Source organism: Pongo abelii, chromosome 12 (genome assembly GCF_028885655.2).
Source record: "Pongo abelii isolate AG06213 chromosome 12, NHGRI_mPonAbe1-v2.0_pri, whole genome shotgun sequence".
Taxonomy (NCBI): domain Eukaryota; kingdom Metazoa; phylum Chordata; class Mammalia; order Primates; family Hominidae; genus Pongo; species Pongo abelii.
The window spans coordinates 62,179,613-62,203,569 of record NC_071997.2 but is presented as its reverse complement, the minus strand read 5'-3'; the positions used below and the strand labels follow the sequence as shown (position 1 = coordinate 62,203,569).

The window sequence follows — 23,957 nt, the reverse complement described above, 5'->3', positions numbered from 1 at the left end:
AATGATGAGTTCATGTCCTTTGTAGGGACATGGATGAAACTGGAAATCTTCATTCTCAGTAAACTATCGCAAGAACAAAAAACCAAACACTGCATATTCTCACTCATAGGTGGGAATGGAACAATGAGAACACATGGACCCAGGAAGGGGAACATCACACTCTGGGGACTGTTGTGGGGTTGGGGGGAGGGATAGCTTTAGGAGATATACGTAATGCTAAATGACGAGTTAATGGGTGCAGCACACCAGCATGGCACATGTATACATATGTAACTAACCTGCACATTGTGCACATGTACCCTAAAACTTAAAGTATAATAATAATAAAATTAAATTAAAAAAAAAAGAATGTAAACTTTTTGAGGGCAGGGCTTTTGTTTGTTTTGTATATTGCTGTATTCCCAGGCCCAGCTCAGTGCCTGGCACATAAAAAATACTCAATAAAGGTTGAACAAATAAATTGGTGAATAAATAGTTGATTTTTCCTTCCTTGTCTCTGAGGCCTACCACTTCCCTCTCCTGCCACAATGTCTTTCCATTAGCTCAATCCCTAAGAGATCAGATGACTGTATGTTCTGTGTAAGCTGCGGAGGCAAACCACCAAAACAGTGGGTAGTTCCTCTCCATCTCCTGCATCTCCATCTACTGATAGCACAAACATTTTGCAAGTCCTACTCGCCTCCTCTGTGGCACCATCCCTTAACCTCCCACAGTGATCTCACCTTCTTCTGAACTCACAGCATCCAGTGCATGTATCATTCATCTACAATTTAGCACTTTCTGCCTTGTGTAGATAATATAATTCTCCTGAATGTGAGCAAAGCTGGCTTCCTGTACCAACCCCTTCCCCTCTTTCCAGCAGCTCCTCACTTCTTACCTCGTGGAATTTAAACAAGGACCCAGATGTGGGACTTACACTTTCATGCTGGCCCAGTACAAGGGGACTCATCTCTCAAACACCTAGAGAGTTCACACAATGTTGAGGGACATATAAATCGAATGCCAATTTACTCACACTGAGGAATGACAGACATTCAAAATGGACTGCAATGCCTGAATTGGCCTGACTGGCCGATGTTCGCATGGGCTAAGGATTGCTTAGTAAAATGCAGACTTAGAACAAAAGTAACCAACCTAAAGTCAGGTCTCACTTTTAAGGCAGAAGATCCTCTTTCCTGCAACAGGAGCAGCAGCCTGACCAAGGAACTCACGGAGCTCACCTGTTCTCCCACTAGCCCTGGGTCCTGCCAGGGCTGTACTTGGAAGTACAGGTACTTTCAAGGACGGCCAAACCCCTCCTGTTAAGTTTGCCAAACTGGTTTATAACCCAATTGATTAAACTTCACCTAAATTACAACCACTTTCCAGCCCCTCTCCTATTAGACTATAAGCTCCCGAGGGCCCATGCCTTGCAGGTTTCTTTTTTCTTTTCTTTTTTTTTTTTGAGATGCAGTTTTGCTCTTGTTGCCCAGGCTGGAGTGCAATGGCACAATCTCGGCTCACCGCAACCTCTGCCTCCCAGGTTCAAGCAATTCTCCTGCCGCAGCCTCCCGAGTAGCTGGGATTACAGGCATGCACCACCATGCCCGGCTAATTTTGTTTTGTTTTTTTTTTTTTTTGAGACGGAGTCTTGCCCTGTCACCCAGGCTGTAGTGCAGTGGCGCAATCTCAGCTCACTGCAACCTCCGCCTCCCGGGTTCAAGTGATTTTCCTGCCCCAGCCTCCCGAATAGCTGGGATTACAGGCGCGTGCCTCCATGCCCAGCTCACTTTTGCATTATTAGTAGAGACGGGGTTTCACCATGTTGGTCAGGCTGGTCTAGAACTCCTGACCTCATGATCTGCCCGCCTCCGCCTCCCAAAGTGCTGGGATTACAGGCGTGAGCCACCGCGCCCAGCCTTAATTGTGTATTTTTAGTAGAGATGGGGTTTCTCCATGTTGAGGCTGGTCTTGTACTCCTGACTTCAGGTGGTCCACCTGCCTCGGCCTCCCAAAGTGCTGGGATTACAGGCGTGAGCCACCCCGCCTGGCCAGCAGGTTTCAATAAGTATGTTGTGACAAAAAGGGCCGCTTTGTCAGCACAGAAAGAAATAGAAAAACTCACTCCGCCCACATTTTTTTTTTTTTTTTTTAAGAGAGAGGGTCTCTCTCCGTCGCCCAGGCTGGAGTGTGATCACAGCTCACTGCAGCCTGAATCTCCACGGCTCAAGCTTTCGTCCTACCCTCAGCCTCCCAGGTAGCTAGGACTACAAGCATGCATCACAACGCTGGCTAGTGTTTTTTGTTTGTTTGTATAGCGATGGGGTTTCACCGTGTTGCCCAGGCTGGTCTGGAACTCCTGGGTTCAAGGGATCCTCCCACCTCAGCCTCCCAAATTGCTAGGATTACAGGCATAAGCCACCTCCCCTGGCCTCACTCCCCATTTAAAGTGTCCCTGGGCCAGGTGCTGTGGCTCATGCCTGTAATCCTACTGCTTTGGGAGGCTGAGGCGAGAGGATCACTCAAGGCCAAGAATTCCAGACCAGGATGGGTAGCGTATTGAGACCCCATCTCTACAAAAAATTTTTAAAATTACCCGGGCGTCGTGGCATGTGCTTGCTGTGGTCCTAGCTACTCAGGAAGCTGAGGTGGGAGGGTGGTTTGACCCCAGGAGTTTGAGGTTAACTGAGCTATAATTGTGCCACTGCACTTAGCCTGGGCAACAGAGAGGGTCCTTGATCTAAAACAAAACAAAACAACAAACAAACAAACAAAACGTGTCCCTGGGTCAATCAGGCTCATCCACTCTTTTTTTTTTTTTTTTTTTTCCTGAGATGGACTGCCGCTCTGTTGCTCAGGCTGGAGTGCAGTGGTGTGATCTTGGCTCACTGCAACCCCCGCCTTCCGGTTCAAGCAATCTTCCATCGTCCCACCTCAGCCTCCGGAGTAGCTGGGATTACAAGTGTGTGCCACCACACCCAGCTAATGTTTTTATTTTTAGTAAAGACAGGGTTTCACCATGTTAGCTACGCTGGTCTCAAACTTCTGACCTCAAGTGATTTGCCCACTTCAACCTACATCCACTCTCTTGATCTGAAAACACTGAAGCTACCTGCCTTGTTCAAAGCCAAAAAGCGTCTACCTACAAAGACCTGGGGATTTTTTGTTTGTTTTATTTCAGACGGAGTCTCACTCTGTCGCCCAGAATGGAGAGCAATGGTGTGGTCTTGGCTCCTGACCTCATGATCTGCCCGCCTCAGTTTTGAAGGACAAACGCCTGCGCTCTTATTTGTTTGCCTTCTCCTGGGAATTTCTCTATCCAATGCTGTAGGCAAGTTTTTTTTTTTTTTTTGGAGACAAGAGTCTCGCTCTGTTGCCAGGCTGCAGTGCAGTGGCGCAATCTAGGCTCACTGCAACCTCTGCCTCCCGGGTTCAAGCGATTCTCCTGCCTCAGCCTCCTGAGTAGCTGGGACTACAGGCATGCGCCACCACGTCCAGCTGATTTTTGTATTTTCAGTAGAGACGGGTTTTCACCATGTCGGCCAGGATGGTCTCGATCTTGACCTCGTGATCCGTCTGCCTCGGCCTCCCAAAGTGCTGGGATTACAGGCGTTAGACACCGTGCCTGGCGACAAGATAATTTTAAAAGGAGAGGGGACTTCTGCTTTTGTTGCCTTTCTTGTCTTTTGTGGTTCCACATACAACACAGCAGTCTCCATGGGCTATCAGTCGCAACATAATGCAGACAACACAATTGTCTCTGGGGTCCACTGAATCCAAATCACACACGCACCACACTTCTGCCTTTTGCACTGCTGACTGGCAAGTGAACAATATTTTGTAGAAGCAGCAAGTGTGAGGAGAGGTGACCTGCCAGATGGTGCTAAAAAAGGCCCAAGTCTGATACACAGGAGTCCTTCCATTAACCCATCCATGACCAAGACAAAGTGTGTGAGGGATGAGGGGTGGAAGGAATTGCCCTGTCTTTGCCCTTTGGGGCTTCTTCTGCCTCAAACACTATCCATCTGTCACCTAACCTGGTTATGCCTTGATATAAATGGCAGGGGTGGCCAAGAGAATGGGGTGACAGAGGGGGGAAACCCACGGTGTTACATGCTTTCACCCATACCCCCCAGGATGGCCCTGAGCGTCTCACACCTTAGAGGTCTAACTAGGTACTGACGCTTTCTTGCCAAAGCCCTACAACCATCACATCCCTGCTGTGAAATGTGAGGTGAGTTATTTAAACCGGCGGAACCAGTTTCCTCAACTACATAAAGGGATGATGATTCCCCCTAGCTCACAGGACCGCTGTGGGAATCAAATGAGATCACTCATGTGAAAAGCCTAGCACAACCCGTGACACATGACACAAGCACTTCAGAACACATTCATGTTCCTCCTTCCAGGAAAGGGCCTTACACTGTCTACTCCGGTAGACCAGCCTCACATAAGCTCCTGGAGGCTGGCGTGTCCCCAAGGGTCAGGCCATCCCAGAAACGATGACTTGACCATAGCCATGTCATGAGGTGACAGATTCCGGGAAGGGGCAGCAAGAGGAGAAAGAAGCGAAGGGCGCCCCAAGGTAATGTGTGCCCTAGACAGGGGTCCTAGCCATAAGCATTTATGCAAGTGCGGGGCACAGAGAAAATTCTGGTAACACTCCTCCCCTCAATTCTGATCAGGTCCCAGGCTCAACTAATCTGTTCAGGGATGGGCCCTTTGCCACCTTTTCCTAACCAAAGCCACTCTCAAGTGCGGAGCTCACACTTAGAAAAGGGAAACTTCTATTAACAGCCAGTAGGCGAGACACACAAAGCCTTTTGTTTGAAGGACTACCCAGGCGTTAGCGCCCTTCCAGACTGGCTCTTCCAGACCGGGGAAAAGGAGTTAATGTATTTGGACACAACACCCAGCATGTGCTAGGCAGAGATTAAGTGTGCGAAGCGGATCCCGCTGTACAAGGGGGAAAACCGCGGCTGGGAGAGCCTGAGCCGCGGGCTCCAGGCGGCCAGTCGCGGGCAGGGGCGGCCCACCCGGCGCGCGCCCTCCTCCTCCCCGACCTGGCCGGAGCTGCCCCGGGCGGGTGTAGGCCCGGGGGCGGGAGGGCGACGGGATCCCAGCTGGGGCGGGTGTAGGCCCGAGAACGGGAGGGCGACGGGATCCCAGGTAGGGCGGGGCCTGGCTCCGGGCGCGACGGCTCTTTGCCCGCAGCGCCGCGCCGTCTCGAGGTCGGGGTGCGGCCCAACCCCACGTGCCCCAAGTCCCCCCCCGCTGCCCTGGAAAACCTGCGGGCCCCGGTCCAGGCGTGGTCCCGCTCGCACGAGGGAGCGGTCGCCCAGGGTGCCGGGAAGTCGGGGACTGGCCAGCCGCCGACCGGCCGCACCCCTCCCCGCCGAGCTCGCACGCCCGCCTAGTCAGCACCTTTCCCGCAGCGCAGCAACACGGTGGGTCACGAGGTGGGCGCGGCCCGGTCAGCCCCGGCTAGACCAGGCATCGGCACCACCCACCTCGCCCCTCCCCGTCCCGCTGTTTTCCCCTCCCCCTCCGTCCTCTCCCCCTCTCCGTTATCCTTCCCCTACCGATCCCCGGGCGGGCCGCAGCGCGCCACGTACCTGGCCCCGCCCCTGCGAGCCACGCGGGGAACCCCGGTGACGTCACCACCTTCCGGCGCTCGCATTCCCGCGCTCTCCAGAAAAGACGCGAAGGTGGTGACGTGTCCGGTGCGCCAGGGCGGCTGCGCAGGAGGCATTGGCAACTGAGCGTCCTGCGGCGCCGCCTGGTGGAAGCAAAGCCTCCGAGCCCCCCGGAAGCGGCGGCGCGGGCGAGAGGAGAACGTGACTTACGTCATCTGGCGGAGGCGTGGGGGCGGCTGCCGCGTGACCAGCTCCAGCCAGGCGCGGTCGGCGCGTTTCTCTTTCTCTTCTCCTGCTCTCAGTGGAGAGGGTGGAAGCTTGATTTCATGCCATTTCTTTTACTTTGACAGTTTTAAAACTTATCAAGTTAATATTGTTATAGAAAACTTGGGGGGAAAAGGGAAAAGATAGGTAGAAAATGATTCTTAGCACCCCCAAGCATCTTTAAGCTTTCATTATGTTTACTTCCAGTCTTTTTCATGAAACAAAATTGTGGTCTGACTGTATACAGTGGTATTAACTACAAAGATTCCTAAGAAGGGACAAAAAGCACCTTTCAGCTTCAAGGCTAATTTAGAGGAAGAGATAGAAGAGGAAAAGTTCAGACAATGGACAAAATGAGCGATTCGCCCATGGTATCTAATCACTGTTCACATCATCCGGAGGAAACGGGCTCAGAGTCATGTCCAAGGCCGCGCATAAGAAAGTGGCAGACTGGGGTTTCAAACCCAGGCTCTCAACTGTGAACCTGCAAGATGGTGGGAGTGGGAAAGACAGTGAAAAGTTGTGCAGGGAATTCACAGAGCTACAGAACCCACTTTGTAGTTCTGGAACTGCTGAGTGGGGAACTAGTTCTAAGGAACAAGGTTAGTGCCCCACCAGTTGGAGCAATTTGGTGAGAGAGTGGCACAAAGCTCACACTGGTACATGGCCCTGGCCATTAGTTGTTAAGTGCCACCCATCTCCAGCACTGCCCTCCCCATGAGTGATAGTGAAAGGTGGGAGGGACGTTACAGGACTGTATCAGGCATTAGACCTGCTACTCCAAGTGCAGTCTGCAGGCCAGCAGCATCCCTGCTGTCCAGCACTTTCTGCATCACTTGGAAGCTTGATGGAAATGCAGAATCTTGGACCACACTCTAAAGCTTCTGAATCAGGCCGCATGCGATGCCTCATGCATGTAATCCCAGCACTTTGGGAGGCCAAGGTGGGTGGATCACCTGAGGTCAGGAGTTTGAGACCACCGTGGCCAACATGTTGGCCCCGTCTCTACTAAAAATACAAAAATTAGCCGGGCATGGTGGCGGGCGCCTGTAATCCCAGCTACTTGGGAGGCTGAGACAGGAGAATCGCTTGAACCCGGGAGGCAGAGGTTGCACTGAGCCAAAACTGTTGCATTGCACTCCAGCTTGGGCAACAAGAGTGAAACTCTGTCTCAAAAAATTTAAAAAATAAAGCTTCTACATCAGAATATGTATTTTAACTAGGTCCCTGGGTGATTCCTGTGCACATTAAAGTTTGAGAAGTGCTGTTGTAAATAAAATAAGTCGTCCTGCTCCCTTGGTACAGCAGGTGGGATGGTAGATGCGAAGGGCGCTTGCAGAACTGGATGATGGGAAGACAGGCAGGCAGGGAGCAAGGTCGGTAAGGAGGATTAAAAAAAAAAAATCAAGGCTGGGCGCGGTGGCTTACGTCTGCAATCCCCGCGCTTTGGGAGGCCGAAGCGGGTGGATCACCTGAGGTCGGGAGTTCGAGACCAGGCTGACCAACAGGGAGAAACCCCATCTCTACTAAAAATACACAATTAGCCGGGCATGGGTGGCGCATGCCTGTAATCCCAGCTGCTGGCGAGGCTGAGGCAGGAGAATTGCTTGAACCCGGCAGGTGGAGGTTGTGGTGAGCCGAGATCATGCCGTTGCACTCCAGCCTGGGCAGCAAAAGTGAAACTGCGTCTCAAAAAAAAAAAAAAAAAATTCCTACGAGTGTCAGAAAATATGATCTGCCACAGAGGAAACCAGGAAATCAGAATCTGGGAGATAAAGGAAGAAGAAATAGGTGAAGCAGGTAAGCAGATCTCTTGAGAAAATTCACTAATAGACACAAGGGCTGCCCCCCTGTGGCTGGCTTTTTTGTGTTGTCTGTGACTTAGAGGGTCTAGTTATTATAATTCACAGAGCTTGGGGAGAGCAGCCCCTGCCCATCCCCTCCAGCAGGGTATAGTGAGATTTCTCTGGGTTCTTCTAGCTGAGGGCATATTCTGGGCGTTTTCGGACGGGAGAACCAAGGATAGGAGGAGCTGGCTGAGGTTCTGACAGAATGGTGTCTGTTGGATGAGGACTGGATGGAGTTATGTATGGTGTGTGCTTGTGTATGCACATGTGGGCTGGAGGGAAGGGCAGGGCATTGGCACCAACCCAGGACAGCAGTCACTGAAAGATGGGGTGAATTTAGGTGATTGGGAATTAGTGGGCCCACAAAGCCACAGGGCTGATGACATCTGGTACCTTGAAAGTCAGGTGGCAGGCCTACAGATCTCTTGGGTGGATAGTTCTCGGAGTTAGAGTTTGGAGGTCCCCAAGTAGCTTCTAAATATTAGCAATCTGGCTGGGCGCCGTGACTCACGCCTGTAATCCCAGCACACTTTGGGAGGTCGAGGCAGGCAGATCACCTGAGGTCAGGAGTTCAAGACCAGCCTGGCCAACATGGTGAAACCCCGTCTCTACTAAAAATACAAAAAAATTAGTCGGGCATGGTGGTGCACGCCTGTAATCCCAGCTACTCAGGAGGCTGAGGCAAGAGAATAGCTTGAACCTGGGAGGCGGAGGTTGTAGTGAGCCAAGATTGCACTACTGCACTCCAGCCTAGGTGACAGAGTGGGACTCCATCTCAAAAAAAAAAAATTTGTATATATATATGCAATGTTTTTTATATATATAAGCAATCTGTTTCGACAACAGTAATACTGGTAGAGGCAGGGCCATAGTAGATTAGAACCAAAGTGTTCTGGGTGGAGGAGTAGCAAGTTGTTGTTCTCATGATGACCATGATGTCAGGGGCCCCAGCCATGTTGCCTTGAGGAGGAAGAGTTAAGTAGGCATCCCTCTCAGACCTACTGATACACTCAGTCTGAGAATGATCAGTCTGTGTGGTAGACAGGAGGCCGTATGGGTATGGAGGGTTTTAAGCTGTTCTCTCCAGAATACAAATGGTGGCTTAGCTTGGAGAGGCAGCAGCTGGGCAGTCCTTAGAGATCCCATTGACTGATGGAGGAGGGGTGCAATGGACAGTACATGTGGGAATGTGTATGGGTGGGGAGGTAGGTGGATAGGTGGATGCGGGGTTTGAGGACTGCTGTTGTGGGAGTATCCAGGACCACTCTGGGAGAGAGTGGGGCAGGCCCGAAATGAGATCAACACTGATGTTGTCCCAGAGGTGTCTGGAGGCTGGGAGTGGGTGCAGCAGTTCTGCTGGTCCTCCTAGGCCCGTGCTTGACTTGGTAGAGGGGGTGTCAAGTTAGAAAAAAAGGGGTGACTCTGAACTCCATTCCAGATTGTGATGGGCTGTGATAGTGTCCTGGAGTGGTGCTGGGGGGAAGATCTGACTGCTTGAGTAGAGTCCTCTTTGGGTGGATGATTTGCTCCACCCATGTGTTTTCTGGCCCCTGTGGTTCTTCTGAGTCAGTCACGTATTACTAGACCAGGCATCTGCCTGTCACCCACAGGTGTGTTTTGTCAAAAAGCTGTGACTGATGTTCTCCAAGTTCTCAGGTTGAAGGATTTCTCAGAATGGCCAACCACGGTCTTTCCTGGGGTGTTCCTGCTCTTCAGGCAAGCCTCTGCCTTATCTTGTTTTTGTTTGTTGTTTTTTTTTTGAGAGTCTCGCCCTGTGGCCAGGGTGGAGTGCAGTGGTGCGATCTTGGCTCACTGCAACCTCTACCTCCCAGGTTCAAGCGATTCTCCTGCCTCAGCCTCCTGAGTAGCTGGGACTACAGGCACGTGCCAACACGCCTAGCTAATTTTTGTATTTTTAGCAGAGACGGGGGTTTCACCATGTTGGCCAGGATGGTCTCAATCTCTTGACCTTGTGATCTGCCCACCTCAGACTCCCAAAGTGCTGGGATTACAGGCGTGAGCATGTAATCTAGTGCCTCATCTAGTTTTATCTTCTCCACACCTATCCAAACCCTTCCTCTCCTTTGAAGCCCAATTCAAGTTCTAGGTCTCTGTGCACCTCCCTGGATTCTCAACAATTTCCCCTATTGTCTGACGCACTTAGTTGCTGACACAAACCAGCCTCTCAATCACAGAGGGTAGACAACACAATGTGATTATTCCTTCTTTTAGGGGCATAGCACCTCTCTTACCAAAAATGTCTCCCCCTCTGTTAGGCCAATCAGTGCCTTTTTGGGGGGTGGGAGGGGTTCTGCCTTTTGGATCAGAAAGTGGAGCAGTCAGTCCTGCTCCAGTGAGGAAGCCATACATTCAGGTACTTCAGGAGCCAGAATTCCTACTAGGAGGAGCTGCTCTGTGCTGAGATCAAATGAAGCCCCAGAGAGAGGCAGAAATGGGTCAGATGGACCCTAGCTCCACAGGTCCTGAGGCCCAGCCACATCAGCTCCAGCACAGTGTGGTTGTCTAGCTCTACTTTAGTGTCCACGAGCCAGTCATTCATGCCTATTTTGCCCAAGCTGGTTAACTGGCTTTCTGTCACTTGCAATTCAAAGTACCTGGTATGGCCGAGTGTGGTGGCTCACGCCTGTAATCCCAGCACTTTGGGAGGTCGAGGTGGGCAGATCATGAGGTCAGGAGTTCAAGACCAGCCTGGCCAACATAGTGAAACCCCGTCTCTACTAAAAATACACACACACACACAAATTAGCTGGGCATAGTGGCAGGTGCCTGTAGTCTCAGCTACTTGGGAGGCTGAGAGGCAGGAGAATCGCTTGAACCTGGGAGGCGGAGGTTGCAGTGAGCCGAGATCGTGCCACTACACTCCAGCCTGGTGACACAGTGAGACTCCATCTCAAAAAACAAACAAAAACAAAGTACCTGGCACATAGTAGGCATGCAAGAAATGTTCATTCCCTTCTTTCCTCCTTAAAGATAGGCTTATACTTCTGGGTCTTTCCATATCTCTATTCTGTGATCATTCAATCAGAAACAGCAATTGAATTTTACTGTTTGGAGAATATATAAAGATACAAGTATGAAGTGAACGAGCTATTACAAGCATTAGTTTTAAATAGCAATATTCCCTTGACACCTGGATCTCTTTCCTGAATCACTATTGACCTGTATCACTATCAGTTAAATCCCACCTCCCCCACCAACATTTATAATTTTATAAACAGGCGACCATGAGATATAATTTGGAAAAACTAGTGACACTGTGCTTTATTTGAGAACAGAAATAAAGAGCATGGCTGGAACTCTGCCAAGATGGTCTTTAACATTCTGCCCTAACCAGGGTGTTAACTTTCCAACACTGTTGGTGTATGGCTGAGTGCTGCAGATTTCTCAGAGAATTAGCAAAAGGTTGAAATAAATGCTAAAGATGAGTCTGTAAGAAGGAAAATAAGCTGGTTTTCTTTCTGTTCCTTTTAAAACTCTAGCCAGAAATACTGCCCAATGCATAATGAAGACTGTACACAGCAGCACCAAAAAGGCTATTTACAAGAAATTTTCTTCAACAGAATCCACTTGAAAGCACTGAGAATTTTCATCTTAGCTAAGAGCAGTTCACCAAGGAACAGGGCCATCTAAGTGCCTAACTAGCATTTAAAGTTGTCAAGGGGTGGGGATGTGCAAATTAAGCAGCAAAAGATTATTCTCTTGTTTTGCCTTAAGGGAAAGTAATAGTGGTCAGAGGGGCCAGTTCCAAGGGCTGGTCCAAGGGGGGCCGCTGGTCTTGGTACTCCGCCACATGCCCATTCCGGTGGTGGCCATACTCAAACTTGATCCGCAGCTCGCCAATCTTAGATTGGGGAAGGATATCTGGGATCCACTCGATGATGAAAGGTGTTGGCTCCTTTTGATCTGGGGAAGTGTTGCCTAAAGAGAAAAAAGGAGTATTAGTACAATTCCACCTGACTCTAATGGGTGTTCCTAATTGCAAAAAAAGTGTCCGGAATTGGAGCAGTCTGTTCAGCTTTGATAATCAGAAGGCCGAATGAGGTTTATAAATTCAGTGGTGATTGGGATATCAGATTTATTGATCATCATGAAGTTTTTGGGGTTTTTTTTTTTTTTTTTTGAGACGGAGTCTTGCTCTGTCGCCCAGGCTGGAGTGCAGTGGCGCGATCTCGGCTCACTGCAAGCTCTGCCTCCCAGGTTCATGCCATTCTCCTGCCTCAGCCTCCCAAGTAGCTGGGATTACAGGCACCCGCCACCATGCCTGGCTAATTTTTTGTATTTTTTAGTAGAGACGGGGTTTCACTGTGTTAGCCAGGATGGTCTCGATCTCCTGACCTTGTGATCTGCCCGCCTCGGCCTCCCAAAGTGCTGGGATTACAGGCGTGAGCCACCATGCCCGGCCAATTTTTGTTCTTTTAGTAAAGTGGGGGTCTTGCTATATTGCCCAGGCTGGTCTTGAATTCTTGGCCTCAAGTGATCCTGCTGCCTCAGCCCCCAAAGCTCTGGGATTACAGGCATGAGCCACTGTGCCCAGCCTTCATTTACTATTATCACTACTGGGACTTCATCAAGGGTACCAATTTAATATTAAGTATACTAAAACTAAGAGATTTCCATAACTGGCAATAACAAGTTAGAATCAGGATAGATATTTCATTCACAAGAGCAGCAAAAAATATAATATTCACAAGAATTTTACAGAATAATTATAAATTCTAAATTTCTTCTGGAAGACTAAATACAAAACTGAAGAAACAAAGGGGGGCCACCACATAGATCACAAAGCTAAATTAGTTAAAACTATGGCTGGCATGCATTTATTCATTCAGCAAGTCTTTTTTTTTTTTTTTTTTTTTTTGAGGCTGAGTCTCACTCTGTCGCCCAGGCTGGAGTGCAGTGGTGAGATCTCGGCTCACTGCAACCTCTGCCTCCTGGGTTCAAGCGATTCTTGTGCCTCAGCCTCTCGAGTAGCTGGGACTACAGGCATGCGCCACTACGCCTGGGTAAGTTTTGTATTTTTGTAGTAGAGACGGGGTTTCACCATGTTGGCCAGGCTGGTCTCAAAACTCCTAACGTCAAGCAATCCACCTGTCTTGGCCTCCCAAAGTGCTGGGATTATAGGTGTGAGCCACAGCACCTGGCCTGTAATTTTATTTTTGGAAACACTGGTTCAAATGAAACAAAATACCTTATCCCATGATTGCCTTTACAAGGTGAATGAATGTGTCTTCTTTGTTTAAGGTCAAGATCCAAAGCTTTGGACAGTGTACTGTACTGTTCACCAGCTGACACTCAAAGGAAGATGCACTTTTGAAGTTCACTTACCAACTTTAAGAAAAGTTTTTAGTTCCAAGGGTCGCAGCACTGGTTGTTTTTCTATACGACCGTAGGTTTCTGCTATGCTTTCTACTTCCACTTTAGGGCATTTAAATAGTTCATAAGTCCCATCTCGGTTTTGGATAAAGCTACGGGTGATTTCCAAGGGCATCTGGACACCAAGGCAATACCAAAAAAAGGTGAGAGAGAAAACTTTCAAAATAGACAAATACCTGGATGACAACAAATCTTTTATTATTCCTTCCTTCTTGTTAAGTATATTCAAATGAATTACAACTTCCCTGTTTTTCAAGAAAATCCTGTCAACAAATCTGCCTTTTCTCCCTTACATCATTCATGGCTTTCCTTTTTTCTCTAAAATCTTAAATTTCCACCCCAGCCAAACTATATACCAATTGAACCTCTAACATCTTCATGGGTACATGACTGCTGCTGGCACAGACCTGCTCTAAAATCAGTTTTATTTCTTCCTGTACTGCTCTGCTAGCAGCATTCTTCTCTTAAATTCCTTTGTTCATAGCACCTACAGCTCACCTCACATCCTGTGAGGATGCTTCATACTGTCATTGGGACTGAGCCAAGCAGAACTGGAACTGGATGCTGTGGTGACCCAGAGCAAATTACAAACTTCTCAGAGCCTGTTTTCTCATGGGCAAAATGCAGTTAATGCCAGGGCATGGCTGAGAGGTCAAATGAGGTGACGGAGGTAAGTAACGCCCGACAGTGAGAAGCTCCATGATGGTTAGCTCTCTTCTCCCACATGCCTGCACCCTGGGTTGCTTCAGTGTCTCCCTAAATGTCATCCATTCCAGGCTAAAAGCTGCCTCTGTGACGTGCAGAGTTCCTCAAGTGTCTTTAATGCCAACACAGCCCTTTTCTAGGGTTCACATGTATTTTTTTTTTTAAGAGGCAAGGTCACTAGGAGTGGTGGCTCACGCCTGTAATCCCAGAACTTTGGGAGGCTGAGGTAGGTGGATCACCTGCGGTCGGGAGTTTGAAACCAGCCTGACCAACATGGAGAAACCTCATCTCTACTAAAAATACAAAATTAGCCAGGTGTGGTGGCGGACGCCTGTAATCCCAGCTACTCGGGAGGCTGAGGCAGGAGAATCGCTTGAACCTGGGAGGTGGAGGTTGAGGTGAGCCAAGATCACATGATTGCACTCCAGACTGGGCCACAAGAGCGAAAGTCCGTGTCAAAAAAAAAAAAAAAAAGAGTCAAGGTCTCACTTGGTTGCCCCTGCTGGAATACAGTGGCACAATCATGGCTCACTGCAGCCTCCAACTCCCAGGCTCAAGTGATCCTCTTGCTTCAGCTTCCTTAGTGGTTGGGACTATAGGTACACACCACCAGGCCTCACTTTTTCTTTTTTTTCTTTTTTTTTTGGAGATGGAGTCTAGCTCTGTCACCCAGGCTGGAATGCAGTGGCACGATCTTGGTTCACTGCAACCTCCGCCTCCCGGGTTCAAGTGATTCTCCTGCCTCAGCCTCCCGAGTAGCTGGGATTACAGGAGCAAGCCACCATGCCCGGCTAATTTTTGTATTTTAGTAGAGACGGGTTTTCACCATGTTGGCCAAGCTGGTCTCAAACTCCTGACCTCAGGTGATCCGCCCACCTTGGCCTCCCAAAGTGCTGGGACTACAGGCATGAGCCACCTCACCAGCCTCTTTTGCTTGCTTGCTTGCTTTTTTTTTAAGAGTAGGGGCCTTTGCTGGCCGGGCGCAGTGGCTCACGCCTGTAATCCCAGCACTTTGGGAAGCCGAGGAAGGTGGATCACCTGAGGTCAGGAGCTTGGGACCAGCCTGGTCAACATGGTGAAACCCTGTCTCTACTACAAATACAAAAATTAGCCGGGCAGGGTGGTGCGCTTGTAATCCCAGCTACTCGGGAGGCTGAGGTGGGAGAATTGCTTGAACCTGGGAGGCAGAGGCTGCAGTGAGCCAAGATTGCGCCACTGCATTCTAGCCTAGACAACAGAGTGAGACTCTGTCTCAAACAAAAAAAAATAGTAGGGGCCTCGCTGTGTTGCCTAGACTGGTCTTGAACTCCTGGCCTCAAGCAATCCTTCATCTCAGGCTTCTAAATCGCTGGTATTATAGCCACCATGCCTGCCTCACATGTAAATTCTGTAGCTACCAAACAACTTATTTTTTTTTTCCTGAACAGAAGAATGCCTTGCAATTAAGCTACTCTTAATGTATCAAATCACATTATGCTGAATTTTCTACTTTTTTTGAGACGAAGTCTTGATCTTGTCCCCCAGGCTGGAGTGCAATGGCGCGACCTCAGCTCACTGCAACCTCCGCCTCCTGGGTTCAAGCGATTCTCCTGCCTCAGCCTCCCGAGTAGCTGGGATTATGGGTACCTGCCACCATGCCCGGCTAATTTTTGTATTTTTAGTTGTGACAGGGTTTCACCATGTTGGGCAGGCTGGTGTCAAATGCCTGACCTCAGGTGATCCGCCTGCCTTAGCCTCCCGAAGTGCTGGGATTACAGGTGTGAGCCACCGTGCCCAGTCTATGCTGAATTTTCTACATAATTCTATTACTGTAGGAAAAAAAACTCCATCTCAAATTTTCAGGATCTACCTGAAAAACATTCTTTTTTTTTTTTTTTTTTGAGACAGCGTCTTGCTCTGTCGCCCAGGCTAGAGTGCAGTGGTGCAATCTCGGCTCACTGCAAGCTCCGCCTCCTGGGTTCACACCATTCTTCTGACTCAGCCTCCCGAGTAGCTGGGACTACAGGCGCCTGCCACCATGCCCGGCTAATTTTTTTGTATTTTTAGTAGAGACGGGGTTTCACTGTGTTAGCCAGGATGGTCTCGATCTCCTGACCTCGTGATCCGCCCGCCTCGGCCACCCAAAGTGCTGGGATTACAGGTGTGAGCCCCCGCACCCGGCCCGAAAAACATTTTAAAATGTGTAAGACGGGCACAGGGGCTCATGCCTGTAATCCATGCACTTTGGGAAGCCAAGTCGGGCTGATCACTTGAGATCAGGAGTTTGAGACCAGCCTGGCCAACATGGCAAAACCCTGCCTCTACTAAAAATACAAAAATTAGCCAGGCGTGGTGGTGCGTGCCTGTAGTCCCAGCTACTCAGGAGGCTGAGGCATGAGAACTGCTTGAACCTGGGAGGTGGAAGTTACAGTGAGCCGAGATTGTGCCGCTGCACTGCAGCCTGGGCAACAGAGCAAGAGACTCTGTCTCCAAAAAAAAATAAAATAAAAACATAAAATGTCTAGTGTGGCTGGATGTGGCAGATTACACCTGTAATCACAGTACTTTGGGAGGCCAAGATGGGAGGACTGCTTGAACCCAGGAATTTGAGACCAGCCTGGGCAACACAGCAAGACCCTATCTTAAATTTTTTTTTTTTTTTTTTTTTAATTAATAGAGTGGGCCTGGTGGCTCATGCCTGTAATCCCAGCACTTTGGGAGACTGCAGCAGACAGATTGCTCGAGTCCAGGAATTTGAGAACAGCCTGGGCAACATGGGGAAACCCCATCTCTACAAAAATTAGCTGGGCATGGTGGCATGTGCCTGTAGTCCAAGCTACTCAGGAGGCTGAGGTGGGAGGATCACTTGATCCCAAGAGGTGGAGGTAGAGTGAGCTGTGACTGCACCACTGTACTCCAGACTAGGCAACAGAGTAAGACCCTGTCCCAAAAAAACAAAATACGAACCAAAAAGACCAAAAAAAATTTTTTTTAAAGGGTCATTTCTCAGGCGGGCACAGTGGCTCATGCCTGTAATCCCAGCAGTTTGGGAGGATCATGAGGTCAGGAATTCGAGACTAGCCTGGCCTACATGGTCAAACCCTGTCTCTACTAAAAATACAAAAATTAGCCGGGTATGGTGGCGGCACGTGCCTGTAATCCCAGCTAGCCGGGGGGCTGAGGCAAGGGAATTGCTTGAACCCGGGAGGCAGAGGTTGCAGTAAGCCAAGATTGCGCCACTGCACTCCAGCCTGGGTGACAGAGCAAGACTCCATCCCAAAAATAAAATAAAATAAAAAGGGTCATTTCTCTAATGAGAACAAAGCTGTAGTTTGGGGAGGAGGGTTTAACTGTGCTGGTGCCACTGACTTCACAAATATTATATCATCTCAAATTATTTATATACTTTCTAGCTGCCTGCCAGTCAAATCTAGGACTCATCATAAGTATTAGGGGATCATTATTTAATTTATAAGAAAAATTATGTTTTTTTGTTTTTTTAATCCCAAAGGCAAAGGAAAAGTATATTCCAATTTAAGATACTTTTTTCAAGCCATAGGGAACACACATTACAATTGGAGTCAGAACTATAAAGCCAGGGATATTTCTGAATAATCTCTTAGCATGAAAAAAAGAAACTCTGGTGTCTGTAACTCAAGGAACCAGTGCAAATACACTCCCTGTACTTGCCTCCCTCTCTTCCCTTCACAACCCTCCCACTGTTATAGAAATAAACTCTCACCTCTGGGGTATCTAAGATTTGTTTAACTTGCAGGATATTAGTGATATGCCAAGTATACTTGGAAAAGGTTCCCAGTGGCAAGGCATCTTTCCGAACAAAAGCTTCAACGTGAAAAAAGGACAAAATTAGATTACCAAAAAATAACATTTTCTTTTATTTGTTACCTAGTTTCTAATACAGTACTATTATTTCCTTATAGATTCTCAGGACTTTTAAAAAGAAATTCTAGAGGCAAATATATAAAAGGTTTTGGCAGAAATGTGACAAATCAGTTGATGTAGATAATTGATATGTTGATCATTGAAGGCTTTGTGCTCCAGACATGTGAGTAGAAGTCCTCACTCTGAATACTCATGGTGAGTATTCCACACAGATTTTTTCCAAACATAATTCTCTATGTTCAAGACATCCATCACTATACCAAAGGGAAATCCTGTACCTGTGGTGGAATTGGGGAGCCGTTTTTTTGCACTTCCTATAGATATTCTCTGTTGCAGGGCATCAAAAAATGACTGAGGAATGTGGAACACCAATGGTTCTGGTTTGCCTATGGGAAACAAGAAGAAACAACTCATTTAAAGAAACTCAGTGGACTTTCTGATGTAAAGGGAGAGGTGGAAGAAAAGGAATCAAGGGACTTAATAACTAAAAATACCACTGAGATTTCCTTACACAGAGGCAAAAAGAAGGCTTTGACCTTTCTGGGCCAAGAACTGTCACTAGTCCTACTGTTGATTCCTTGCAAACATAAAAAACACAGTGTAGTCTGGGCAACAAAGAAAGACCCAGTGTCTACAAAAAAAAAAATTTTTTTTTGAGATGGAGTCTCACTCTGTTTCCGAGGCTGGAGTGCAATGGCATGATCTCGGCTCACTGCAACCTCTGCCTCCCAGGTTCAAGCAATCCTCCTGCCTCAGCCTCCTGAGTAGCTGTGACTACAGGCGTGCGCCACCACGCCTGGCTAATTTTTTTATTTTTAGTAGAGATGGGGTTTCACCATGTTGGCCAGGCTGGTCTCAAACTCCTGACCTCGTGATCCACTCACCTTGGCCTCCCAAAGTGCTGGGATTACAGGCGTGAGCCACCGTGCCTGGCCAAAATTTTTTTTAAATTAGCCAGGTGTGGTGGCATGCACCTGCTATCGCAGCTACTTGGGAGGCTGAGGTGGGAGGACCAACCGAGTCGAAGAGGTTGAGGCTGCAGTAAGCCATGATCACGCCACTGCACTCCAGCCTGGGAAACAGAGTGAGACCCTCCCTCAAAAAGGAAAAAAAAAGAAAAGGGAGGCCAGGCTTGGTGACTCACACCTGTAATCCCAGCACTTTGGGAGGCCGAGGTGGGTGGATTACCTGAGGTCAGGAGTTCGAGACCAGCTTGGCCAACATGGTGAAACTCCATCTCTACTAAAAAAAAAAAAAAAAAAAAAAATTAGCTGGGCATGGTGGTGCATGCCTGTAATTCCAGCTACTTAGGAAGCTGAGGCAGGAGAATCGCTTGAACCCAGGAGGCAGAGGTTGCAGTGAGCTGAGATCATGCCACTGCACTCTAGCTTGGACAATAGAGCGAGACTGCACTGAAAAAAAAGAAAAAAGAAAATGAAAAAACAAACCAACACAGTAGACCCTTGTCATCCACCAAGTATAACATTTCAAATCTGCAATTTTAAAAAGACCAACACAGCACAGACTTTCCCCCCTAAAGGGTATGCGAAGTAAGATGGGATGAGAACAATGAAGCCGAGGTGGCTGCCTCCACTTGATTCCCTTTTGCTCGCTAACCCCAGGTTCTTGCTATTTGCATTCATGTCTAAGCAAACTAATGACATGCTCTCTCACCTGATGGTGAATGCTGAGGGACTATGAATGAATGCTGAGGGACTACAAGTTAGGACACTGCTTACCCAGCAAGCATCTGTCTTTCTCTCTGAATATGACCTCAAGGCAGGTAAAATACTTGAAAGTACTTAACAAATCTCTTAAAGAAACTTGCGGCCAGGCACGGTGGCTCACACCTGTAATCGCAGCCCTTTGGGAGGATGAGGCGGGTGGATCACCAGGTCAGGAAATTAAGACCATCCTGGCTAACATGGTGAAACCCCATCTCTACTAAAAATACAAAAAATTAGCTGGGCATGGTGGCATGCGCCTGTAGTCCCAGCTACTTGGGAGGCTGAGGCAGGAGAATCGCCTGAACCTGGGAGGTGGAGGTTGCAGTGAGCCAAGATCACGCCACTGCACTCCAGCCTGGGTGACAGAGTGAGACTCTGTCTCAAAAAAAAAAAGAAAAGAAACTTGTCAGACATTAGGTCAACAAAAAGAGAGTTAAGGGGAGGGGGTCAAGTGAGTTCAGAGTCTTTCTTAAAAATTCTGTCCAGACCAGGTGCAGTGGCTCACACCTGTAATTCCAACACTTTGGGAGGCCTAGGCGGGCGGATCACTTGAGGTCAGAAGTTCGAGACCAGCCTGGCCAACATGGTGAAACCCTGTCTCTACTAAAAATACAAAAATTAGCCAGGAGTGGTGATGCATGCCTATAATCCCAGCTACTCAGGAGGCTGAAACACTAGAATCTCTTGAGCCTGGGAGGTGGAGGTTGTAGTGAGCTGAGATTGTGTCACTGCACTCCAGCCTGTGTGACAGAGCAAGACTGTCTCAAAAAATAAAAAATAATTAACTTCAAGAAGGCTTCATAAAACACACATACTCATAGTCCAGGAGCGAGCTGATGGAAACTTGGACAAAGGTGGTAGTAATGGAGATGGTAAGATGGAGTAGAGGGTGGTACAGGAATGGGATGGAAGAGAGAATGGGATGGGATGGAAGAGGACTACAAGTGTTTAGCTTATAGTATTATCAATATTCTGTTTTCTGGGCTGGGCACGGTGGTTCACGCCTGTAATCCCGGCACTTTGGGAGGCTGAGGTAGGTGGATCACCTGAGGTCAGGAGTTCAAGACCAGCCTGGTTAACATGGCGAAACCCCATCTCTACTAAAAATACAAAAAATTGGCCAGGGATGGTGGTGCATGCCTGTAATCCCAGCTACTTGGGAGGCTGAGGCAGGAGAATCGCTTGAACCCGGGAGGTGGAGATTACAGTGAGCCAAGATCACGCCACTGCACTCCAGCCTGGGCAACAAGTGATTCACCTACCTCAGCCTCCTGAGTAGTTGCGACTACAGGCCTGCGCCACCATGCCCAGCTAATAGGATACTTTTTTTTTTTTTCTTTGAGATGGAGTCTCACTTTGTCACCCAGGCTGGAGTGCAGTGGTGCAATCTCGGCTCACTGCAAGCTCCACCTCCTGGGTTCACACCATTCTCCTGCCTCAGCCTCCCGAGTAGCTGGGACTACAGGCGCCCGCCACCATGCCTGGCTAATTTTTTTGTATTTTTAGTAGAGACGGGGTTTCACTGTGTTAGCCAGGATGGTCTGGATCTCCTGACCTCATGATCCGCCCGCCTCAGCCTCCCAAAGTGCTGAGATTACAGGCGTGAGCCACCGCGCGCTGCTAATAGGATACTTTTAAGGCAACAAGTAGAGACTGGCTAGATCTGAAACTGCTGACATTCCATGATACTATAACAAATAACACCCAAATCCAGCCTGTGTTCTCCAATCTTCCTCAGCATGTTTATGTCCTTTTTTTTTTTTTTTTTTAGATGGAGTCTCGCCCTGTTGCCCAGGCTGGATTGCAATGGTGCAATCTTGGCTCACTGCAACCTCCACCTCCCGGGTTCAAGCAATTCTCCCACCTCAGCCTCCCAGGTAGTTGGGACTACAGGCACCCACTATAATGCCTGGCTAATTGTTTTGTATTTTTAGTAGAGACGGGGTTTCACCATGTTGGCCAGGCTGGTCTTGAACTCCTGACCTCAAGTGATCCACCCGCCTCGACCTCCCAAAGTGTCAGATTACAGGTGAGAGCCACTGTGCCCGGCCAGTATGTTTAGTAATTCTATATAACTATCTTAGTCTCATGTGTTTAGATTTTCAATTTTTCTTTTTTCCATACAGGGTCTCACTTTGTTACCCTGGCTGGAGTGTAGTGGCTCTATTTTTTGTAGAGATGGGGTTCACTATGTTGTGCAGGCTTAGATTTTCTCTAATCTTTTTTTCCCCTTGCTTTAAGTTTGAGAGTTAGAATAGTCTCATAAAGCTTCAGTATCTCCCTCACCAAACACACACACACACACACATGCACACACACACACGTGCACACGAACTTATGCAAGCAATCAGACTATCTGCCTTTACTTATTATTTGCTATGGTTTTTGTCTTCTGTCTCTAAATTATAATAATTTTGCTGTTCCTGAATTTTAACTATGTGATTGTTCTTTTCTTTCAATTAGATTTCTACTTTCTTGTGGCCCAGTGCTCTCTGGACTGAAGTCCGATTACTTTTCCTATCAGAGGAGAATTACAGCACAATTACCTTAATTTCTCCTACTTTCAGCAAGAGCCCAGTTAGATGAACAATACTTACCATCAAACTGATAGTGCATGGTTTGATGGATGCGTTCTGTGACACTGGCCAGCCAGTCTTGGAAGGATAAAGTCACTTGTGCCTCATCTAACAGCTGACCACAGGCTAGGGAAAAAAAAAACCACACATACACACTCCTTTAGTAACTTTTCTTACAAAATAAACAGCTAATTGAAGTTTGAAAAAGTTAAGAATTTTTTTATTTTTATTTTATTTTTTTTGAGACAGAGGTTCACCCTTGTTGCCCAGGCTGGAGTGCAGTGCACAATCTCAGCTCACTGCAATCTCTGCCTCCTGCGTTCAAGCGATTCTCCTGCCTCAGCCTCCTGAGTAGCTGGGATTACAGGCAACCGCCACCACACCTGGCTAATTGTTGTATTTTTAGTAGAGATGGGGTTTCATCATGTTGGCCAGGCTGGTCTCCAACTCCTGACCTCAGGTGATCCACCCGCCTCAGCCTCCCAAAGTGTAGGGATTACAGGCGTGAGCCACCGCGCCCGGCCTGTTTTTTATTTATTGACAAGACTTTGTCATGTTGCCCAGTTGGCTTCGAACTCCTAGGCTCAAGCAATCCACCTGCCTCAGCCTCCTGAAGTCCTGGGAGAAGTGTTAATAAGTTTGTCCAGAAAAAAAAAAAAACTTGAAGCTGAACTTCAAAGAAAGCAAATAAACTAAATAAAATAAGATATTCTGGGATTTTTTTTTTTTTTTTTTTCAGAGTCTCACTCTGTCGCCCTGGCTGGGGTGAAGTGGCATGATCTCAGCTCACTGCAACCTCCGCCTCCCAGGTTTAAGCGATTCTCATGCCTCACCCTCCTGAGTAGCTGGGACTACAGATGCGTCACCATGCCCAGCCAATTTTGTTTTCTTTTTAATAGAGACAGGGTTTTTGCCATGTTGCCCAGGCTGGTCTCAAACTCCTGGCCTCAAGTGATCTGCACGCCTTGGCCTCCCAAAGTGCTGGATTACAGGCGTGAGCCACCTGAGGTCAGGAATTCAAGACCAGCATGGCCAACATGGTGAAACGCCCGTCTCTACTAAAAATACAAAAATTAGCTGGGTGTGGTGTCATGCGCCTGTAATCACAGCTACTCTGGAGGCTGAGGTGGGAGAATTGCTTGAACCTGGGAGGTGGAGGTTGCAGTGAACTGAGATCGTGCCACAGCACTCCAGCCTGGGCAAGAGTGAGACACTGTCTCAAAAAAGAAAAAGAAAATACAAAATGAGAAGCAACACTAAACTGCATATGAAAGAATGGTCCTATATAATGACTGTTTTAGGCTGGGCTTGGTGGCTCACACCTGTAATCCCAGCACTTTGAGAGGCTGAGGCAGGAGGATCACTTGAGCTCTGAAGTTTGAGACCAGCCTGGGTAACATGGCGAAACCCTGTCTCCACCAAAAATACAAAAAATTACCAGGCAAGTCCAGGCGCGGTGGCTCACACCTGTAATCCCAGCACTTTGGGAGGCCGAGGTGGGCGGATCACGAGGTCAGGAGATCGAGACCATCCTGGCTAATACAGTGAAACCCCGTCTCTACTAAAAATACAAAAAATTAGCCAGGCAAAGTGGCAGGCACCTGTAGTCCCAGCTACTCAGGAGGCTGAGGCAGGAGAATGGCATGAACCTGGGAGGCGGAGCTTGCAGTGAGCAGAGATTGTGCCACTGCACTCCAGCCTGGGTGACAGAGAGAGACTCCATCTCAAAAAAAAAAAATTAACCAGGCATGGTGGTGCATGACTGTGGTCCCAACTACTCAGGAGGCTGAAGTGAGAGGATTGCTTGAGCTCAGGAGGCAGAGGCTGCAGTGAGCCGAGATCACGCCTCTGCACTCCAGGCTGGGTGTAGAGTGAGACCCCACCTCAAGTAAAAATAAATAAGTAAATAAATAAAAATAATGGCTGTTTTAGAGGTTTATAAATTAG

General features: G+C 48.2%; 1 protein-coding gene across 16 annotated transcripts in view; it reads right to left on the bottom strand.

Moving 5' to 3' along the window:
• Positions 1 to 10,979: 10,979 nt before the first annotated feature.
• Positions 10,980 to 23,957, bottom strand: part of C12H2orf42 (chromosome 12 C2orf42 homolog) — a 31,914-nt gene continuing 18,936 nt past the window's right edge. For 8 of the 16 annotated variants that reach the window (XM_054548087.2, XM_054548091.2, XM_054548086.2 and 5 more), the window contains 6 exons: positions 22,032 to 22,136; positions 18,896 to 18,949; positions 17,986 to 18,093; positions 17,547 to 17,647; positions 13,073 to 13,235; positions 10,980 to 11,665 (listed from right to left, as the gene is read on the bottom strand). In XM_054548087.2, coding sequence (XP_054404062.1) covers positions 11,457 to 11,665; positions 13,073 to 13,235; positions 17,547 to 17,647; positions 17,986 to 18,093; positions 18,896 to 18,949; positions 22,032 to 22,136 — 740 coding nt within the window. In that variant the 3' untranslated portion in view covers positions 10,980 to 11,456. The remainder of the gene's footprint in view (positions 11,666 to 13,072; positions 13,236 to 17,546; positions 17,648 to 17,985; positions 18,094 to 18,895; positions 18,950 to 22,031; positions 22,137 to 23,957) is intronic. The other 8 variants (XM_002811920.4, XM_024242150.3, XM_009237206.3 and 5 more) reach the window with 1 other exon arrangement.